At 36.5% G+C, this 21,372-nt stretch overlaps 1 protein-coding gene across 9 annotated transcripts in view; it reads right to left on the bottom strand.

Annotated features, from left to right (window-relative positions):
* nAChRalpha4 (nicotinic acetylcholine receptor alpha4) overlaps positions 1–21,372 on the bottom strand; it is a 270,245-nt gene that overhangs the window by 140,421 nt on the left and 108,452 nt on the right. For 7 of the 9 annotated variants that reach the window (XM_070279509.1, XM_070279508.1, XM_070279511.1 and 4 more), the window contains one exon: positions 10,119–10,299. The exons of the other annotated variants lie outside the window; for them this stretch is intronic. In XM_070279509.1, the coding sequence (XP_070135610.1) occupies positions 10,119–10,299 (181 nt within the window). The remainder of the gene's footprint in view (positions 1–10,118; positions 10,300–21,372) is intronic. 9 annotated transcript variants of the gene reach the window in all.

Below are 21,372 nucleotides of genomic sequence, written 5' to 3'. Positions count from 1 at the left end.
GCATCGCCCAAGAGCTAGGCGTGAGCCATTCAACACTTTAAAACCATTAAATGAAGCTTGGATTCACAAAATCACTTGATTAATAGGTTTCACACGAATTACGGATCATTGACCATATCGACGCATGCGACGCTGATGAATCGCATCAAAGCGACCAGTAAGCGGATGGTAAGCGGCGATGAAAAGTGGGTCTCTTACGATAGCCTGAAGTGCAAAAGGTCGTGTTCGAAACACGATTAAGCGGCCCAGACGATTAGCATATTCTTTTTGACCAAAGTATCAATTTACACCAGTACTGCCAACAAATGGCCCACTTGAAGGCAGCACTCATGCAGAAGAGGCGATCCCTTTGCATCGAACATATAATATAAGAACATAAGAATGGTGTTGTAAAGAGGCCCCTCGAATCAAGAATTAATGATCCAGTGGTGACTGGATCAGTTTCACCTTGAGATTGTATACCCGATACTAGGAGAGAGCAACGGTATATTGCAGTTGTGTAAATGTTTGTAACATAAACAAAGAATAATCTCCGACCCCATATAGTATGCATAATCTTTATGGATTTTAAATTTCTTTTGAATTAAAAATTTTGATGTCAAATCCTTTCTTCCTTGTATCAATTAAAGAATTCTTTGAAACTTTTAGAGTTTTGTTGACTGTGGAGGCTAGGCTATTAATGTAATCTGACCGATCTGACGATCGCCGGGACTGAAAATGTTACTTATTCTTTTTTTTAATGCTAGAATTTGGTGGCAGGAAATCTCCTGTCCTGGTCATCCTGTACCAACGCTGACCAGATCACAATGCGTCAGCCACTAACTTTTCTTTGCCGGGATTGTAGATAGCCTTTTCGCCGATCACTTCAATGCCTCCTTGCCATCATTTGATTTTTGTATTCGGATTAGAATCCGAGTAGTTGAAGCTCGTACAATGGTTATGGTGAGGCATTCGTAGTTAATTCGTAGTTTCTTTCTTAAAAGGAGTTTCTTAAAAGGAAAGTTTCTCGCGGACAAGTTCCGCAAGTACTATATGGTGGTACCCGGCCTTAAAGTCCAGGGTTATAAAGAATTTTCATTTTCCGAGATTTCCCAATACCATGGAGATATTTGGCATTGGGTTTCCGTCTGGAATGGTCTTTTTATTTAGTTTCCTGAAATCTATTGCCAATCCAGAATTTATTTTTACCGGCCTCGTCAGTGCCATTCTTGTCTTCTGTTTTAAGGTAAGAAAGTCTTTTTAATTGTGCCGTTTTTAAGCAGTTCTTGGATGTCGTTATCGTTATTGAGCTCTGCTGCCTCTATTGGGGATGGGTAAAATCGGGCGTAGAAAGGCTTTTTACTGATAGCCCCGATTGGGACTAAAACCAATGAGTTATATCGTTGACGCTTCGTTGCATAACGATGTCTCCTTCACTGTGTTGCACACTTTTACCCAATATAATAATACCCAACAAAAATAGAATCTGTACGAAGTTCCAACTTTATATCTTCTAACGCTTAAATTGGGTCATTTTCGATTGTTCAGTTATAAAGCAGCTGTATGATATAGTCGGCCAATCCCGGCCGTTCCGACTTATAAACTGTTGAAAAAAAGGGTTTGCAAAAGGAAGAAGGGCGTGCAAAGTTTCAAGACGATAGCTTTAAAACTTGCTTATATTATACAAACTCAGGAGGTGATCCTAATCAAGAATATATATTCTTTATACACACACTTTACACACTCAAAAGAAGATCAAGCGCTCAGGAGCTCCACGCTGGAGGCACTGCGCATTGCGAAATCCAGGAAGAAGGGCGTACAAAGTTTCAAGACGATAGCTTTAAAACTGAGATACTAGTTGGCGTAAAAACAGACAGACAGACGGACTTGCTTATATTATATCAACTCAGGAGGTTATCCTGATCAGGAATATATATCTTTATCTGGTCGAATTGGTCCCTTCACTGCGTTGCACACTTTTGACAAAAAATTTAATACCCTCTGCAAGGGTATAATGTTGAGAAAAAATGATTCATTCGGATGTAAATTGGAAATTTATTTTAATGTATTATATTTAGGTTTTTTGGCGCTTCGCTTGTGAAGTCAAATATAATCGTATCTGGCAATGCTGTATATCGTTTGAAAGGTATTGGCATCACCTTTAAAATGACATAAAGTTTGTTTACATGAGCTTCCACGTTAAAATAGAGTTCACAAACGCAGAAATTCGGGGAATTTTGAAATTTAATTTTGCACAGGGAAAAACTGCTTCGGAATCTTTCAGACAGATTATGGCTGTCTTAGGAGATAACAAACTTTCGATTTAAACCGCCAAACAGTGGTTTAGGCGATTCTGAAGTGGCAATTTCGATACCGAAATACCCAAGCCTTCCGGACGACCAGTGACCGTTGATACGGATAAAATCATGGAAATAGTGGATCGAGATCGTCATGTTCTATTAGAACCATCGCAGAGCAGCTGCAACTATTAAAAATCGAAAAATTTAACAAAAAAGCTCGATGTATGGGTGCCTCATGAGTTATCCCAAAAAAACCTTTTCGACCGTGTATCAATCTGTATCACTGTAATAAACTCGGTGTATGGTGGGATATCAGACGAATTATCCATTATGAAGTGTTGCCCTATGACCAAACCATCATTTCTGACCTCTACTGTGAACAATTGAAGCGATTGATCACTTCAACAGAAGCGGCCAGCCATGGAGAATCGTAAGGGCGTTGTGTTCCATCATGACAACGCCAGGCCCCATACATCTTTGGTGACGCGTCACAAGCTACGGCACAAGTTGGGAAGTGTTAATGCATTCACCTTATAGTCCGGACATTGTCCCAAGCGATTACCATCTATTTTTGGCCATGCAACATTTTTTCGATGAACAAAAGTTGAGTTTAAGGGAGGATTGTGAAAATCGAATCGCCGAGTTTTTTGCCAGTTCCCTACTTCTTCAAGGACTTCTTTAGGAGAGGCATATACAAGTTACCATCAAAATGGCAGAAAATCATCGAAAGCAACGGTACATACAGCAGCATAAGTCGGACAATGCTAACTATGTCAAAATTGTCGACAAAAATCAATAAAGAAACCGGTATGTCATTACCAAACAACCTAACAACCTACGACGGCTTCCAGCACATCGAACTCATTTTTTTACATTGTTTCTGGCAAGTCCAAAAATCTAGCGGAATCAATAAATAATGAGCCTAAAATGATTTTGTGCTGTGATGTATGGTTATGTAAGAGACAAAGGCATTAATTCATAAATTTGATATTTTTTTTTAGACTTTATATTTATATTTTGTCATCGACAATGAAAAGTTTTAAGACTTCGCTTCTTTGTGTCAACCTCGCCTTTAGTGGCTCGGTAGCTCTTGGGCAGAAACACACGAGTAGAGAAGACCTTTTGTGTTTTGGGATCTGGAACTTATTCCAGTCGCACTGATTCTGTCGAAATTCATTTAAGTTATCTCTCTTTCAAAAAAAGCTCTTAAAACAGGTCAATTTTTGTCTGAATAAATTCAGGATAAACTAAGCGAAACTTGTTTGTACTTGCTGCTCTTTTTGCAATCTTTTTTTTCAAAATTAGATTTATAATCAAATTGTAGAACTAAATATAAATGTTTATAATAAAATGTTTATAGTTATAGTTATTGTTTTCCGGCCCTAGCTTTTAAATCTGGTCGATAGTTAAGTTAAAGATGGGAGTCGAAGTAATTTTAGTCAAAAGGGTGCAACGCATTGAAGGAGACATCTTCAAGCCTATAAAGTATATATACTCTTGATCAGAATCACCTCCTGAGTTCATATAAGAATGTCCGTTTGTCTGTTTCTACGCAAAGTAGTCTAAGTTTTAAAGCTATCTCAAACACACACGAAACGCCCGGGATCGGCCGACTATTTCCTATAGCTGCCTTATAACTGATTGATCGGAAATGCTACTTCTTTGTCCTATAAACTATGAACTTTGGTGTTTTTAGAGTTTGAGAGTTCGGATTTTCCATGAATGCTATTTTTGGAAAAAAATTAAAAAAAATACTAATATGTTTGCATATTAGTATAATAAATACATTTTTATACCCTTGCAGAGGGTATTATAATTTTGTCCAAAAGTGTGCAACGCAGTGAAGGAGACATCTCCGACCCTATAAAGTATATATATTCTTGATCAGGATCACCTCCTGAGTTGATATGAGCATGTCCGTCTGTCCGTCTGTCCGTCTGTCCGTCTGTCTGTCTGTCTGTCCGTTTCTACGCGAACTAGTCTCTCAGTTTTGAAGCTATCGTCTTGAAACTTTGCACACACCCTTCTTTCTTTTGCACGCAGTATATATGTCGGAACGGCCCGGATCGGCCGACTATATCCTATAGCTGCCATATAACTGATTGATCGGAAATGGTATAACTTGACGTTTTTAAAGTTAGAGAGTTCAAATTTAACATGAGAGCATTTTTTGGCAAAACATTACGACATGCCAAATTTCATAAGGATCGGCCGACTATATCCTATAGCTGCCATATAACTGAACGATCGGAAATGACCCAACTTTCGTGTTTTTGAAGATAGAAAGGTGGAATTTAGTACAGATTCTATTTTTGGTCAGTTGATCCAACCTACTAAATTTCATAAGGATCGGCCGACTATATCCTATAGCTGCCATATAACTGAACGATCGGAAATTACCCAACTTTTGTGTTTTTGAAGATAGAAGTTTGGGATATTTTTAGGTTTGGTTTTTGTATTATATTAAATTGGGTTATATTATCATATTTTCATAAGGATCGGCCAACTATATCCGATGTTTGCGATATATATCCGGTTTTAACTGCAAGGGTATATAAACTTCGGCTCCGCCCGAAGTTAGCTTTCCTTTCTTGTTTTTTTTGGCACTGCCCGAAATCGGCAGTCAAAGGCGCACAGAATGAGAGAGAATTTTGTTGTTAGATGAGAGAAATGTATGTATGTAAGGTAAAGATGAAAGCGTTGTGTGTGATTTTTTTCCTTGCTTCGGTCTTTATGAGAGTCGTTTTTTCCAACTTTCTGAATAGTTTAGTGATGGAGTTAAAAAGTAGTCTAATAGTTTCCTAATAATCATTTTTGTTTAATAAGATCTGCAACTTTGTTTTGACTGACCACGATGGGTTCACTTCGGTGTTGCGATTCAGGATTTTAAATAGGCATTACCGCTATTCAATAATGTTGCCTACTTGGGTAGGCACTCCCCAAAGAGTTTTTTTATTCGAAGTTAATAGTGGCTCTATGTACTGCCGCTGAGCTGCAAAACTCCAAAAAACCGCTTTTAAAGGAATCCAACACCACCTGATGTGTATATTGTTAGAGTTTTTTTTCTTGTAGAAAGACTGGGTAGCGAACTAAGACTGTATGTGTATATCTCTCACAAGCGACGCAGACTGTCCGTAAAGTTAAGTAATTTTTTCGGTAGCCGTATTCCTGGCAGTTTGCGCAGCTTGTAGATTGGTTCTACCTGATTGGATTGGTAGATTGGGATGCAGCAGACATTGCAGCTTGTGATTGGGTCTATTTAATTGTTTTTTTTTTTATGGAAATTCTGCCGGTCTCGAGTTCCGGTTTTAACATTGGTTGAAGTAATTTGTATCTATTGAATATGTTTATAACCATTTACACTTTAAATTTCAATAAATTCATTAATGGGGACTGTTGGTTTGATTATTTTGTTGACCACCTGCAGTCCTTTGCTGATCTTTAGTTGATATGTATATTAGTTCAACTTTTGGTTATCGCCTAAATAAGGTTTGCCTTTAGTGGGTGCGTTTTTGATCTACTGTTTCATTTTACTCGTCGACATCACTTAGAATAACGAACCTATTAATTGTTTTGCCCACTTATTTTCGGAGATTTAACAATCTTCCTATCGCTAATAGGCATTCGGGGCTTATTGGGGACTTGTTTCACTATTAGGAGCTTAGTTTGCGTTTTATGTTAAAAGTAACCGCAATGCAGGTAGAATAATCCTTGGTGCATGAATTGTATTGGGGAGAATGGGGGAAAGCATACAGGTCAAAGGGTCTGATTGCACTCACCTTGGTGAGTGCCAGCATAATTCCTGTCACTGCTTTCTTCAAGCCGACGCACTACCTCCACGTGGTTCTCCCTGGATTGTCGCTCGACAGTTGTGTGGCAAACTAAAGCGCGCGACGATAGTCCTAACTCTACAAACTAGGTTGTGGCGTAGGACTTGAAATCCACCCATGTAAAACACAATTTCAGTGAAGGAAGCAAGAGAAGCCTCGGAAAGGAACCGATCTAACGTTGACGACCATAGCAAGCGTAAAAAGGACAATGATTTGAGAGTATGCACCTGGAACGTACGAACATTGTACAGACCTGGTGCTGCTCAACAACTAGCAGATACCCTCAACAAATGTAGGGCTGACATCACTGCTATCCAGGAAATGCGATGGATAGGACAAGGCTGCATAAAGAAAAAGAACTGTGACATTTACTACAGCTGCCATCCAGAACGGCATGAATTTGGTTGTGGTTTCGTTATACGAAAGAAATTAACCTGCAATCCAGAATCTAAGAATGTATGTATTTCTTAGGGAATGTGTTGGCAGTTAGGCAGTTGGTAACAGAACGGAAGGTGAGGTGGCCGCTCTTTAGAAAAAGCGGTGACAGAGGTATACTGTATTGTTACAGGATTTTCTTCTAAGAATGTCGGTTAGTTGGATCAGTATGGATCTGAATCTAGTGTGTCGATTTTTTTTGATGCAGTGTGCGGATCAACTCATCCCTTAATGATGTAAATTGATATTGAATGTGTTCGAATGATTGAAAGTGGTTTACTGTTGAAACCTTGAGTACGTTAAAAATGGTGTTCGGTTGAATCACGGTACCATGCAAACTGCGTAGCTGCCGTTGCCGGTAGTCTTGTTACATTGCCGGTAGTCTTCGTCACCGGAAAAAACTTCTTTGTTCTGAAAAAACCAAGTTTCTATAGGCGGAGCCGAAGTTGATATATCGTTTAGATTAACGGCAGTTATATAATATATAACAATATATTATTGTTTGTTTAAATTTGTATAATTATATTGTTTATAATATAGTTTGGTCGGATCAATTCGGCAAAAATAGAATTCAGAGACAACACAAGCGACTGTCAAAAAATTTTTCAACAACAATGAGTACGACAGCAAGTCAGAGCGAAAAGCAAACCTTGACACGGCGTTGATGCAGATGATTGCCAAGGATAAACAACCGTTCTATATTGTGGATGACGAAGGCTTTAGATACTTCGTGAAAGTGTTGGACCCGCGCTATACTTTGCCGTCACGCACGACTTTGCAAAACGTGCAAAACATTTACGCGTAGATGAGAGTAAAACTGCAGACCATCCTTGTCAAAGTCGATCAGTGCGCAGTTACTATAGACTGCTGGACTAGCAAGGCAAATACAGGATATTTGACCATTACCGTGCACTTTATTGAGAAGTTCCAGCTGAGATCGGCAGTATTGTCAACGCAGCCACTCCTATGTGCAACAAACCATTCTGCTGAAAACATCGCATCATCAGTGCGCGCAAAACTCATTAGCTGGAATTTGTTGCCAAAAGTCTGCGCAATTGTAACAGATAATGCTAGCAGCATGATAAAGGCTTGTGAGCTGCTGGAAAAGAGACATCTGCCATGTTACGCGCATTTCATAAATCTTGTTGTACAGGACTCGCTTTCTCTAAACTCTATTCAAACGATTTTGACTAAGTGCAAGCGTATTGTCACATTTTTTAAATGCAGCACTATCGCATACGAGAAGTTTAAAAAAGCGCAAGGAGTCGACAAGCCGTACAGCTTAATACAAGAGGTATGTACCCGCTGGAACAGCGCGTTTAAAATGGTAGTTTGTCCAAGACGCCGGAGCCCCTGGCTGCAGACGATGTTGCGGTCTTGGAAGATTTGAAAGACGTGCTGGCTCCATTCAATGAAGTAACCACTCAATTATCTTCGTGTACAAAAGTAACAGTATCATCCGTTATTCCCATATCGAATGGTCTTGTGTAGAGTTTACACGAAATAAGAGAGAATTTAAAAACCAAAGAAGGCGAGGAACTGTGTGCACTTTTGATTAAAAAGTGTAAAAAACGTCTTTTTCCCTTTGAAGAAAGGTCCTCCACTCGGTTGGCCACAATTTTAGACCCTCGGTTTAAAAAAGAGGGTTTCAGGTTCCCCGTTTAATGCGGAGCAAGCCGTATCTCTGCTAGAAAAAACACTTTCTTCTCTACCCCATACCAACAAGGAACCCATTTTAACCACCTAACCACCGGAACCACCAAAACCGAAATCTTCGCTCCTCAATTTTGTAAAGCAAAACATAGAGCTTAAACAGAGGTCTAGCAAAGTTGAGTCGATAATTCAAATAAGGCAGTATTTTGAAAAAATGAACATTGATGAAAATCAGGACCCATTGGAGTACTGGAAGGTAAGTTAATAATAGCTAAAAGTACTATTCTTTAAAATTTTTATAATTGCAGCCACATGAATTAGAGATGCCCCAACTGGCTATAAGCGCTAAGCAGGGGCTCTGCATTCACGCAACTTCGACAGAATCGGAAAGGTTTTTTTCCAAAGCGGGCCTAACAATCTGTGACCGATGGGCGTCCCTAAAGCCCAAAAACCGTAAACAAATTGTTATTCGTAAACAAAAATTGGTTTTTAACCAAAGAAATGTAATATAATTTTTTCCTGCCAAATATGAAATAAAAAGATCTCGTTTGAACTAAAACTGAATGCGTTTTTAATTAAAACAGGGGTATTCATGTAAAACCAATATAATAGGGGTATTCCCTTAAAAAAAATTATTTTAGGTATGTTGGTTTTACATGAATACCCCAAATGTTTATATTTGAGCTATAGTATCGCGATAGTATCGAGGTTTATTCCGAAAACTATCAAAACTATCGATGGGGCTACCATCGATGTTTATGCAGCTCTAAGGTGATGCTGATCAAGAATATACATATGTAATACATATTATTATATACTTTATAGCAGTGGTGGGCAAAACTAACACATGTTTAAAATTTGAGTGTGTGCGTAACAGAGAAAAACAATGAGAGCAGAGAATTCACTGAGCGAACAACTTCAAAAGTTGGAATGGGCACTAAAATAGTGTATTTTGTTTTAAAGAAAGCTTTGCTAGCCAGAGTTAAAAAAAAAAAATGAAAAGCTACGCTTCTCTATCTATATTTTCTATGGACAAAACTTTTTCCAACCCAATTTCTGAGAAAATTTTTCTCAGTGGAAACATTTTGATTTTTAATTTGTGCTGTCAAATGAATCAAAATGAGAGCAAATGAGAGAGTTCTAAAAAATATTTGAGAGAGTGCTCACACTGTCAGTGTGCCGGCAGCGCTGCGGCAGAATTTCCTACCCTATACTCGCGTGCTATGTAAAATGAGAGTTTGCCCACCACTGCTTTATAGGGTCGGAGATGTCTCATTCACTGCATTGCACATTTTTGATCAAAATTATGATACCCTCTGCAAGCTTATAAAAATCAATAATATTTTTTATTTTTGATTTTTCTAATAATAATTGATGAAATTTTTTTTTTTTATAAATTTTCAAACTTATAATTGTTATTTGGAGTCCCTACTTTAAAAAAAAAAAAAAAAAATTATAAGAAATGCTATGAAACTATTAAAAAACGCATACATCAGAATAACCTCTAATGTGCAATAAAGCCACTTCGACACCAATTTAAACAGAAACCTATAGTAATTGAAGAATTTTGAATTTTTTGCGATTTGAAAGGCACCACAGTCTATAGGAAATATACCCTAAATAAAAACGGAAAAGACATATTTTTTAAATGTGTATTTCTTTTGTATTAATTTTTATAATTATTTAGGAATAGACGTTCATACAATACATGTCCATAATAAATTTTTTGTTTTAATGCTCTTTGAAAGTGAAGCATAGAATATGCTTATATAAAGAAATCTTAAAATTTATTTACATTATTTTGTTTGAAAAAATTTACTGAAGTGTGATATTATATAATAAGCAATAATTATAAAAAAAAAGTGAAAAAAAAGTATCAATATCAAACAAAAATAAGCTTTACGGACATTAGCAGACCTACCTTAAACCCATCATAAGTCCAACTGCCAAATTTAAGAACACAGGTTTGTTCGTCAAATGGGAAATATTCTACATCTATTTCACATGATGATTTGTATATTGCAGGAGGCTTCCATTCAACTAATCCTTCAGAGTAAATTGTGGCTTTTGTTGCAAGAGTCACTTCGAAGTTACCATCAGCACTACATTATATTTATTAATATCCGTACAAATTATGATTATTTGTAAAGCTTGTTAAATTAAATTTATTTAATAAACTTAATTATATATGACAATTTTTCAATATGAAGAAAAAATATTACCGTAAAGCTTACAAAACCGTAATAATTTTTTATTTAGTACTAAGGTAGGTTTAATTTTAAATTATAATATGAAACAAACAAAATTATTGATTCTATTCGTATTCGTTCAATTTGAGGTTTTATAATGTGTAATATGTACCTATATTTAATTTTTTCTTCACAAAAAGAAATATCAGATATTTTGGGCATGGCTTGCGGGTTCTTCACCGTTATTTTACCACTTGAAGAGGCCTTTTTTATTTGTTATTACCTGCCTTTTTTGTGTACATAGATAGTTAATCTTAAAATTCAATTAATTTAATAATGAGAAAAAATAATTAATATAAGCTAGCCTTACGTATTTTTTCTGTGTTGATTTAGCTTTATTTTAGATTTAGCTTAGCTTTTTTTCGGGCAGAGCTGAAATCAGGCGGAGGCTTAGTTGATATACCCTTGCAGTTAAAACAGGATATATATCGCAAACCTCGGATATAGTTGGCCGGGGTATTACCAGTTTATTACAATACAAAATCTAAAAAAAAGTGTGAAGCTTCTATTTTGAAAAATACCAAATCTTATATGGCAGCTATAAGATAAAGTCGGCCGATCATTATAAAATTGGTAGGTCGGAGCAACTGACCAAAAATAGAATCTATTCAAAGTTTCAACTTTCAAAAAGGGTGTGTGCAAAGACAAACAGACAGACATGCTCATATTAACTCAGAAGCTGATCCTGATCAAGAATATATATACTTTATACGATCGGAGTTATCTCCTTCACTGCGTTGCGCACTTTTGGACAAAATTATAATACTCTCTACAAGGGTATTAAAAAAGTTTGCTAGGTTACTAAAGTTTCACTTCATTATCCAAGACATTATATACGCAACACTTAATTTAACTCATTCACTACTTAGTTTTTTCCCCTGCAGCAAATAAAATTTTATTGTATTAAAATTTGAGTACATTTATGGTCATCTATTTTTCTATCGGAAAAATGGACTGTCTTTTATAGCCGATAGCTTTAAAGTGGCGCCATCTTTGGGAATTTCTTAAACGAAACATTTAAAGTGGTTCTATTGTAAATACTTTCCACTTAAAATTATTTGCATAATTAAACATTCAAAATATGTTTTTTGTCTAAGAAAAGCGGTCAAATTTCCTAAAGTGCATTGGTAACTCCATGTATGTATATATGGCGTGATATATATATGTATATATGGTCAATTCTCCAAAAAGGTCAACCCCAGCCAAAAAATTCAAAGTTCATAAAACTATGTTTTTTCGCATATTCGTGCAATGCATTTATTAAATGTAACTAATGTAAGCCAATTTTATGTTTACTCATAACACATTTTGAAATATTTCAATACAAAGTAGACCAAGTGCGAAAGTTCTGCTTGGGGCGTTTCTAATGCTCGTTTTGTTTTGAATAATTTTCTTATAGAGAGTCATTGAGCATTGATATTCGCTTTTCTAAATCCTCATTTATATTCAAAGAATATGAAAAATATGTAAAACAAACGATGCGATTACTAATAAGGGCGAATTTCTTATGAGCTTATTTGTCTTTACGAATGTCGCGTTCGACAGTGAAAAAGAATATTTGTTATCAGTGCATTCAAGGTTTTTGTCAAAGGGGCATCAAATATCGTGCCCAAACGTATATTTTGGCGCTAAACAAATTTAAAAAAAAATTTGGTTCCATATAAGCAGCAATTCGAGTTTGGAACTTTTTTAAAGTTTGTCGCATGCGAATGCCTCACATTATGATTATCTTGATGATAAACAATTGCCCAAAATCTATCTTAGCACAAATTATAGTGTTAACCAAGAGCTTTAAGATTCGCATTTAGAAAAAAAAAAATAGCTATGCACATTTTTTTTCAGTTTGATTGAGTACAAATGTCGCTTTTGACATCAAAGAATTGCCCATATATGTATAAGTGATACATCAAAAATGCGTCATCTTAAAGGTCATCTCCAACAGTAAAATTTTTCAAATCGTTGAAGCCAATATTAAAAAATAAGCTTTGTAAAAGTTAAAAAAAATTATTTTCCGTATATTTCTTTTCTTTGGTTCTAATATTTTTTTTGTGAGGGGGAAAAAAAAAAAGATGTGATTCTGTGTGAAAGATGAAAAGATGATTCTTTTTAAAAAAGATGTTCTTTTTGGATCTTTGAATAGATTGTCTGATCCTTATTCAAACTAAAAAGTTGGTATATACAAAAATTTGTCTGTAGACTCAAATGTTCTCCCTAGCTCTAATTTTGTGAATTAATTTAGTAAATCCCTTTACTTTTCTCAAATTTCTTCGAAACTTATCCACTTTTGGGAAATGTTTTGATAAAAATTATATAATAAAAGCAATACCTTTCCATTGGTATATCATCAATTAAGATCAAACGCAAGTAGAAAATGTTCAATCCTTCGTCTTTATATTTAATGTCTACACGCGCACGCGAAGGCTTGCTTGCCTCGGCACCCAAGGACTGCCGTCCGCAGTAATATATAATCAACTTTTTTGAAAGCGATTTCTGTGGTATTTAATATTAAAAAACGGACCTACCCGCGGGCATAGGTAATTTCTCTGCCCGAGCTCTGCCACACACACACACAGTATAAATGTGTGAAACGTCATGCTCACAGCCTACTTTCTGCTATTCGCTACTAATACTAATGCGTTAAAATCATATCAATGTATTGGGGTACCGAGTCGGCCGTGCCTTTGCCACACTTGAAACTTTGCCACACCCTTCTTTCCTTTGCACGCAGTTTATAAGTCGGAACGGCCGGCATCGGCCGACTATATCCAACAGCTGCCATGGAACTGATTGATCGCAAATGGTTTAACTTTGGTGTTTTTAGAGTTAGAGAGTTTAATTTTGCATGAGTGATATTTTTTAGTAAAATAATGTGACATGACGAATTTTATAAGGATCGGCCGACTGCATCCTGTAGCTGCCATATAATTGAACGATCGCAAATGACCCAACTTTCGTGTTTTGATGATAAACTTAGTAAAAGCTACTACAAGCAACACTTAACTATTTAAAAACCTCGGAAACTTTAAAATCGTTTCAAAATTAAATTAGAAATTTAAGCCCAAAAAAGTCCCAAAAAACTGTTTTTCTAAAAAAATCAAGATTTTGAGGGTGTTACATACACTGTGTTATTTTTAGCACCCATGGGATTTTGGGATTAGGCCATTCTAGACACACACAATTTACGTATGAAATTTTCTATGCTTTTCTTTGCTTTTCAATTCATTTCTCAAGACTTTAATATTCTCAAAGCTTCGATTGAGTAAATAATTTCCATCCTTCAGCCGTAATTTGATTGCTACATTTTTTTTTTGACGACAAACGAAGCGTCTTTAAAGAGGCTAGTTTGACCAAGAAATAATGTGGGTTTGATTTGGTTTAATGTCAAGTTAAATGGGATAGCTTGACTAGATGCATAGGGATTCAGTGGGATTGGCTATAAACCGCTGACCACGTATAACATGCGTTTCATTTTTTCATTTGATTTTATTCCATCTCTTCAATGGCTATAAAAAGCGAGCTGAAAATAGTATGTGTTGTTCGCAGTAACGCCTCCAAGCCACTTGTAATAATAAGACCCAATTCATGGCTCAACAACAAATTGCCCACTTTGTAAAAGAGAGTGTATTCCACAGAAAGTATCTCAGCCAACCAATGTTTCTGTTAAAACCCGGTAACAAGCATTGTTTGTATCACTCTCGCTTCCAACAGTACGGCAAATTTAGAAAATATTTCAGACGATCGTCCAGGGTTAAGTCAGGGTCAATCAACGGAAGAAATGAGTACATCAAGTGCTGAGATTGCAGCCGGTGTTAAAGCTGTTCAAAACGAGCTGCTTACGCGGCTAACAGAAAAGAAAGAAAGTCTTATTCCGACTAACATTGAAGCTGATTTAGGGCGAGGGCAGGAAAATTTTCAACAATCAAACCAAGATGGGCAAAATGCTCGCTTAGATAAGGTATTTTCATGCCTGCAGAGGAAGAAGTTCAGCCGCCAACAACTCGACAAATGTCTAATAGGTCAAATGTGTCCGATTTGGCTCAGAGGCCCAAAAAAGTAGACCACATAATGAACAACTGGAAACTGCGGTTTTCTGGTGTTGGTGATACTTTGAGGGTGGACAACATTATCTACAGAGTAGAAGCCCTAACCCACCAGACACTTGAGGGTAATTTTTCTCTCTTGTGCATCAATGCAAAGACCTTGTTTGAAGGCAAAGCGGCAGATTTTTTTTGGCGGCATCATAAAGCTGTGGGAGTAGTACGCTGGCAAGAGTTATGTTCGGCCCTAAGGAAGCAGTTCAGGGACTCCAGAACGGATGTTGACATCCTCTAAATGATGAGATAGAAAGCAGAGAGAGAAAGAAATCCTATGAGACATATTATGATGCTATTTTAAAGCTAGAGGACCGATTAGATCAGCCCATGTCCGAAAAAACACTCATAAAAATTGTCCGTCCTAATCTAAGGCACGCAATCTAACACGAAATATTTAATATTTCACTGACGTCTATGGAATATCCTCGCGATGTTTTCTGGAAATGAGAGTGGTTTTAGAACGAGTTAGAAAACCTCATGGCTACCAGAAGATGATGCCATTTAAAATGCGAGTGGCAGAGTAAGTGTTGGAGGAGAAGATGAACGATGCATTTGAGTATGAGGAAGAAGATATTATATTCAGATACGGTATATTCAGACATTTCACGGTATATTCCGCAATTCAGAAATTGCTTTATGCCGAGGGATGCTAAAACTTGATGTTATTGAGAAGTCCGACAGTCCATGCACCTCGCCAGTCTTACTGGCAAAAGGCAGGCAAAGTGTGTCTCGATAGCAGAAAGGTAAATGAAATAACGGAAAAAGGCACAGTGACAGTGTGAGCGCTCTCAAAATTTTTTTTTTTTAAATAAAAGACTTTTTGAAGATAGATGCTTGGGACTTTGTTTAAATGTTTTATTCTAATTAGTTGCTTTTATAAACAAACTAGCGACCCCGTCAAACGTTGTTTTGCCCTTTTTTGTTTTCTATAAGGGCTAGCTGTTTTTTCTTCATTTATTTCGGTTAATAAATGTTTTTCAGTATTTCAAGTACATCCAGTATTTTCACGTACAGCAAAATTCCCCTCGCCAATATCTAACAGTTGTTTAGAGAAAGAATGGATCCTGAAGCATTGATCGCGCATATTCTTGGTCAGTTCTTTTTCAACATTACGCCACAGTTGCGATGATTTTAAGCAAGCATTGAATTCATCAGCGTACGTTAACTGTGAACACCTGAAAGGAGTAACAAAGGGCCGTACAATAGTTTATCATTGTTCCTTATATCCCTAAATGACCAATCCAATTCCCCAAGCGAATTTTTACGTCCTATAGTGCATTCATCCAAAATATGGGCACTATGCCCATAGACGATTGTTTTTATGTTGCACACTGAATCTGGATTATTTTGAATGTTCAATGACAGCTTAAGTGCTGAATGAGCTGTTATGCCTCCATCTAATAAGGTTGCTGCAACGCCAGAAGATGCAATGGCCAATGCGTTGCCATTTTTTTTTAATCGTAACTCGGCAGGAAGAAGCGAAATAAGGAATGTTCACTTTGGAACTTTCACTTTGAATGTTCACAATAATCACTTTGGAATAAGCAGAATTTTCAACATCAGGCTCTTACTGGAATGCTAGTCGAAGAAATTGCCCAGATGTGAATCCTCGATAAACTTGTTGCCGTTGTTAGCTAATTCTTCTTCTAACTATTAATCTGTGCGCTTCTCTTCTTTGAAAAGTGGTCTTTGTTGATTATGTTCATCTCGTGCATCTTTCGATTGCGATTCACGTAACTGCGCCATGCTTACACGCGCCTTTTCATTACCTTTATAAATTTGTTCTCCTGATCTCGTATTCTTCTATCTCGCGCAGCTCTAGAATTGACTGTTTGATGACTAAAATTGGCCCAATTGCGTTTTCTTGGCATTGGTGACTGTAGATAAGTAATTGGAAAATACTATTGTATTTTGGAAACCACTATTGTATTTTCGAGTATTTGCAAGAAAGTGGCGTGATGAATAAAAGCAATTTATTTTAAAATAAATTGTCAACACTGGCAATTTCACTTTACCATTAACGCAGCATAATCCAGGAAGAAGCGAAATAAGGAATGTTCACTTTGGAACTTTCACTTTGAATGTTCACAATAATCACTTTGGAATAAGCAGAATTTTCAACAGGCTGTTACTGGAATGCTAGTCGAAGAAATTGCCCAGATGTGAATCCTCGATAAACTTGTTGCCGTTGTTAGCTAATTCTTCTTCTAACTATTAATCTGTGCGCTTCTCTTCTTTGAAAAGTGGTCTTTGTTGATTATGTTCATCTCGTGCATCTTTCGATTGTGATTCACGTAACTGCGCCATGCTTACACGCGCCTTTTCATTACCTTTATAAATTTGTTCTCCTGATCTCGTATTCTTCTATCTCGCGCAGCTCTAGAATTGACTGTTTGATGACTAAAATTGGCCCAATTGCGTTTTCTTGGCATTGGTGACTGTAGATAAGTAATTGGAAACAACTATTGTATTTTGGAAACCACTATTGTATTTTCGAGTATTTGCAAGAAAGTGGCGTGATAAATAAAAGCAATTTATTTTAAAATAAATTGTCAACACTGGCAATTTCACTTTACCATTAACGCAGCATAATCCAGGAAGAAGCGAAATAAGGAATGTTCACTTTGGAACTTTCACTTTGAATGTTCACAATAATCACTTTGGAATAAGCAGAATTTTCAACAGGCTGTTACTGGAATGCTAGTCGAAGAAATTGCCCAGATGTGAATCCTCGATAAACTTGTTGCCGTTGTTATTTAATTCTTCTTCTAACTTTTGTTAGAAGTCTTTGTGGTCTTTGTTGATTATGTTCATCTCGTGCATCTTTCGATTGTGATTCACGTAACTGCGCCATGCTTACACGCGCCTTTTCATTACCTTTATACATCTAGATAAATGTATAAATACATAATATCGTACATAAAAATATGAAACGTGACGCTCACAGCCTACTTACTTTTATTTATTACTATAAGTGGAGTATAGTTCGGTGGAGTATAATTCGCGCTGTCGAACGGGACAAAAAGTATCCTATGTCCTTTCTCTGGCTCTAAGCTACCTGCCTACCAATTTTCAGTCAAATCTGTTCTTCCGTTCTTGATTTATAAGTGGTGTAACATATAACACGACTTTCTTTTATATATAAAAAAACAAAATAAACAAATTCTCATGACGATCGGCCAACTATATTTGGTATTTGCGCAGTTAGCTTTGAATAACTAAGAAATAACGCTGAATTAAACAGTAGATAGACGAAGGATATTGATGCGATTTTCTTTAATGTTTTTGTAATATTTTTAATATTAGTAATAAATAAGATATTTAAAAAAATCATGTGTCAATAAAAATAAAAATTAAAAAAATGTGATGGTGGAGCTGCCGAATTTGAACATGGGCCTACACGGCGCTTGCCCTATGCTGTACCACTTCGCAACCTTTTCGTTGCGGTCCATGCTAAAGTTTAATTTTTCCAATGTTACAAAGATGTTACGGCTTAAAAATGTAATTCTCCATTTCTCTCTTTCACCGACGATATCACAAAGCGGTGGGAGGAGATCGCTGGTAAGAGCTGAGTTCGGCCCTATACACAGTGGCGAATTGGGTAATTTAGCGTCAGATATGGAATATCATTAAAAATAATAATAATATTAAAACGTTTGAATGTATGGAATGTTAATCCTATAGGAAATTATATTTAGTAATTTTTATACCCTTGCAGAGGGTATTATAATTTTGGTCAAAAGTGTGCAACGCAGTGAAGGAGACATATCCGACCCTATAAAGTATATATATTCTTGATCAGGATCACCTCCTGAGTTGATGTGAGCATGTCCATCTGTCTGTCTGTTTCTACGCGAACTAGTCTCTCAGTTTTAAAGGCCGACTATATCCTATAGGTGCCATATAACTGATTGATCGGAAATGGAATAACTTTGGTGTTTTTAGAGTTAGAGAGAGTTCAAATTTGACACGAGAGCTATTTTTGGCAAAACATTAAGACATGCCAAATTTCATAAGGAACGGCCGACTATATCCTATAGCTGTTATATAACTTTCGATCGGAAATGACTTTTGTGTTTTTGAAGATAGAAAGCTGGAACTTAGTACTTAGTATATTTTTGGTCAGTTAATCCGACCTACCAAATTTCATAATGATCGATCGACTATATCTTATAGCTGCCATATAACTGAACGATCGGAAATTATTTTTGGTAGAAATACCAACTTTGGTATTTTTGAAGATAAAAGTTTGGGACTTTTTTTTGGGACAACTATATCCGATATTTGCGATATATATCCGGTTTTAACTGCAAGGGTATATCCACATCGGCTCCGCCCGAAGTTAGCTTTCCTTTCATGTTTTTTACTTTTCATATTTACTTTATTATTATTATTTTTAATTGCATTCTATTACAATTGTTGTAAAAATAAGTGACGGACGTGTCGGATGACAAAATGCCGGATGGACTCCCTTGAAATTTTATTAGCCGGACATAATGTTTAATTTTTCTAATACTACAATTAAAGAAAAATAAAAAAAAATAATTAACAAGAAAGAAAAGCTAACTTCGGGCGGAGCCGAAATTTATATACCCTTGCAGTTAAAACCGGATATACATATATCGCAAACATCGGAAATAGTTGGCCGATCCTTATGATTACATCATATTAAAACTAATTAACTAAAATAAAAAATCTAAAAAAAGTCCCAAACTTCTATCTTCAAAAATACGAAAGTTGATATTTCTACCAAGTACCATATCCGATCGTTCAGTTATATGGCAGCTATAGGATATAGTCGGCCGATCCTAATGAAATTTGGTAGGTTGGATCAACTGGCCTGTATTAAGTTTCAACTTTCTATCTTCAAAAACACGAAAGTTGGGTCATTTCCGATCGTTCAGTTATATGGCAGCCATAAGATATAATCGGCCGATCCTTATGAAATTTGACATGTCTTAATGGTTTGCCAAAAATAGCTCTCGTGTCAAATTTGAACTCTCTAACTCTAAAAACACCAAAGTTATACCTTTTCCGATCAATCAGTTATATGGCAGCTATAGGATATAGTTGGCCGATCCGGGCCGTTCCGACTTATATACTGCGTGCAAAGGAAAGAAGGGTGTGTGCAAAGTTTCAAGACGATAGCTTCCAAACTGAGAGACTAGTTCGCGTAGAAACAGACAGACAGACGGACAGACAGACGGACAGACAGACGGGCAGACAGACGGACAGACAGACGGACAGACGGACATGCTCATATCAACTCAGGAGGTGATCCTGATCAAGAATATATATACTTTATAGGGTCGGAGATGTCTCCTTCACTGCGTTGCACACTTTTGACCAAAATTATAATACCCTCTGCAAGGGTATAAAAAAGAAAGAAAAAGTTCAAAGTCCTTATAAGGATTTGAACACAGAAAAATTATACATAGAGTAACTACCCTAGGTTTTACGCTTCCACCCTGTCTTGATCTGCAGCGATAAAAAATACTTTTTGTTGTACTAAATACCTCATCGGCGCATTGAAAATAGAAACGAGAAATTGAAATTAAAATTTCAAAACCAAAACATTTTTACGCCGTCGTGTGAGCAATCACACATAAAAAGGCTCACATTTTTGTTGACGGATACATGTAAAGAGTTCTAAAAATAGAATCGTATGCATGTGCGTTCCCCCCTCACCGACAAGCTCGACGAAAAAAGTTGAGCCCTGATGTGCCATCTATGTACTTTATAATCTTTGGTATTAGTTACAAATAGCAGAAAATAAGCTGCGAGCATGAGCTCGGGCAGAGAAATTTCTAATGCCCCTGAAATAGGGCCCTGCCGACCACTGTACTGGACGAACCACAGTTTACCACAAATATACGCTTTTTGCGGGCCGAGGCGAGCTTCACAAAGCTTAACACTACAGAAGTTGAAATTTGTTAAAAAAGAGGGTTCTACAAGCTTTGCTGGATTTAAACATAAATGATGAATACAACATCTACTCACAGATCACAAAACATTTATTTTCATTTACTACATACCTTGAACTTTAAATTCTGAAATTGATTTCAAACAGACAAAATCAAAAACATTGTCGCAAATATGAAAAGACGTCGATCAAGCAAAATTTAAAACCAGAAAGTTGTATAGACCATATGTTAGCTTTGAGAGCTTACAGCTGATCTAGTTGACCAATTTTATAGGTTTTGGTATTATTTTACCAATATTTAACCCTTTATATGGCATCAACTCCGATTTTGATGCGGTTTTTGTTATTAGATAGATACGTAAAAATAAAAAATACACTTTTTTTTTTTGTTTTCCCAATTTTTGATATTTTACCCTTTTGTTAAGGATAAACGGTATGTTGCATAAATACATCAAATATGCTTGGGTTCAGTCCCATCATCAAATAAGCAGTAACATCATCAAATAACTGCTCATCAAATAAGCAGTTTGATGTATATCTTGAACATAACGAAACTCACTATTTTCACGTAACACATAACACATAACATAATAACTTGACTGCATATGCATTATAAACATAAATACCTTATCAACTGTGCAGACTCCGTATGGCTCCCAGCTGTGGGGGAACGCGAGCAGCCGCAACATAGACATCATACAGCGCGCACAATCAAAAATCTTGAGACCTATCACAGGGGCACCTTGGTATTTTCGCAACGAAAACATCCACCGGGATCTGGGCATCCTCGCAGTAAAAGACGTAATCCAGAAGCAAAAAGAGTCATACAAAGAAAAACTGTCTTCGCACCCAAATTTTCTCGCTCGGGGATTGACTCGGGTTTATAGCGTATCCCGCCTGAGACGTAAC

The sequence above is a fragment of the Drosophila bipectinata genome, chromosome 3L (genome assembly GCF_030179905.1).
Source record: "Drosophila bipectinata strain 14024-0381.07 chromosome 3L, DbipHiC1v2, whole genome shotgun sequence".
Lineage (NCBI taxonomy): Eukaryota > Metazoa > Arthropoda > Insecta > Diptera > Drosophilidae > Drosophila > Drosophila bipectinata.
The sequence above is the reverse complement of the archived record's forward strand: the minus strand, read 5'-3'. Positions and strand labels throughout refer to the sequence as shown.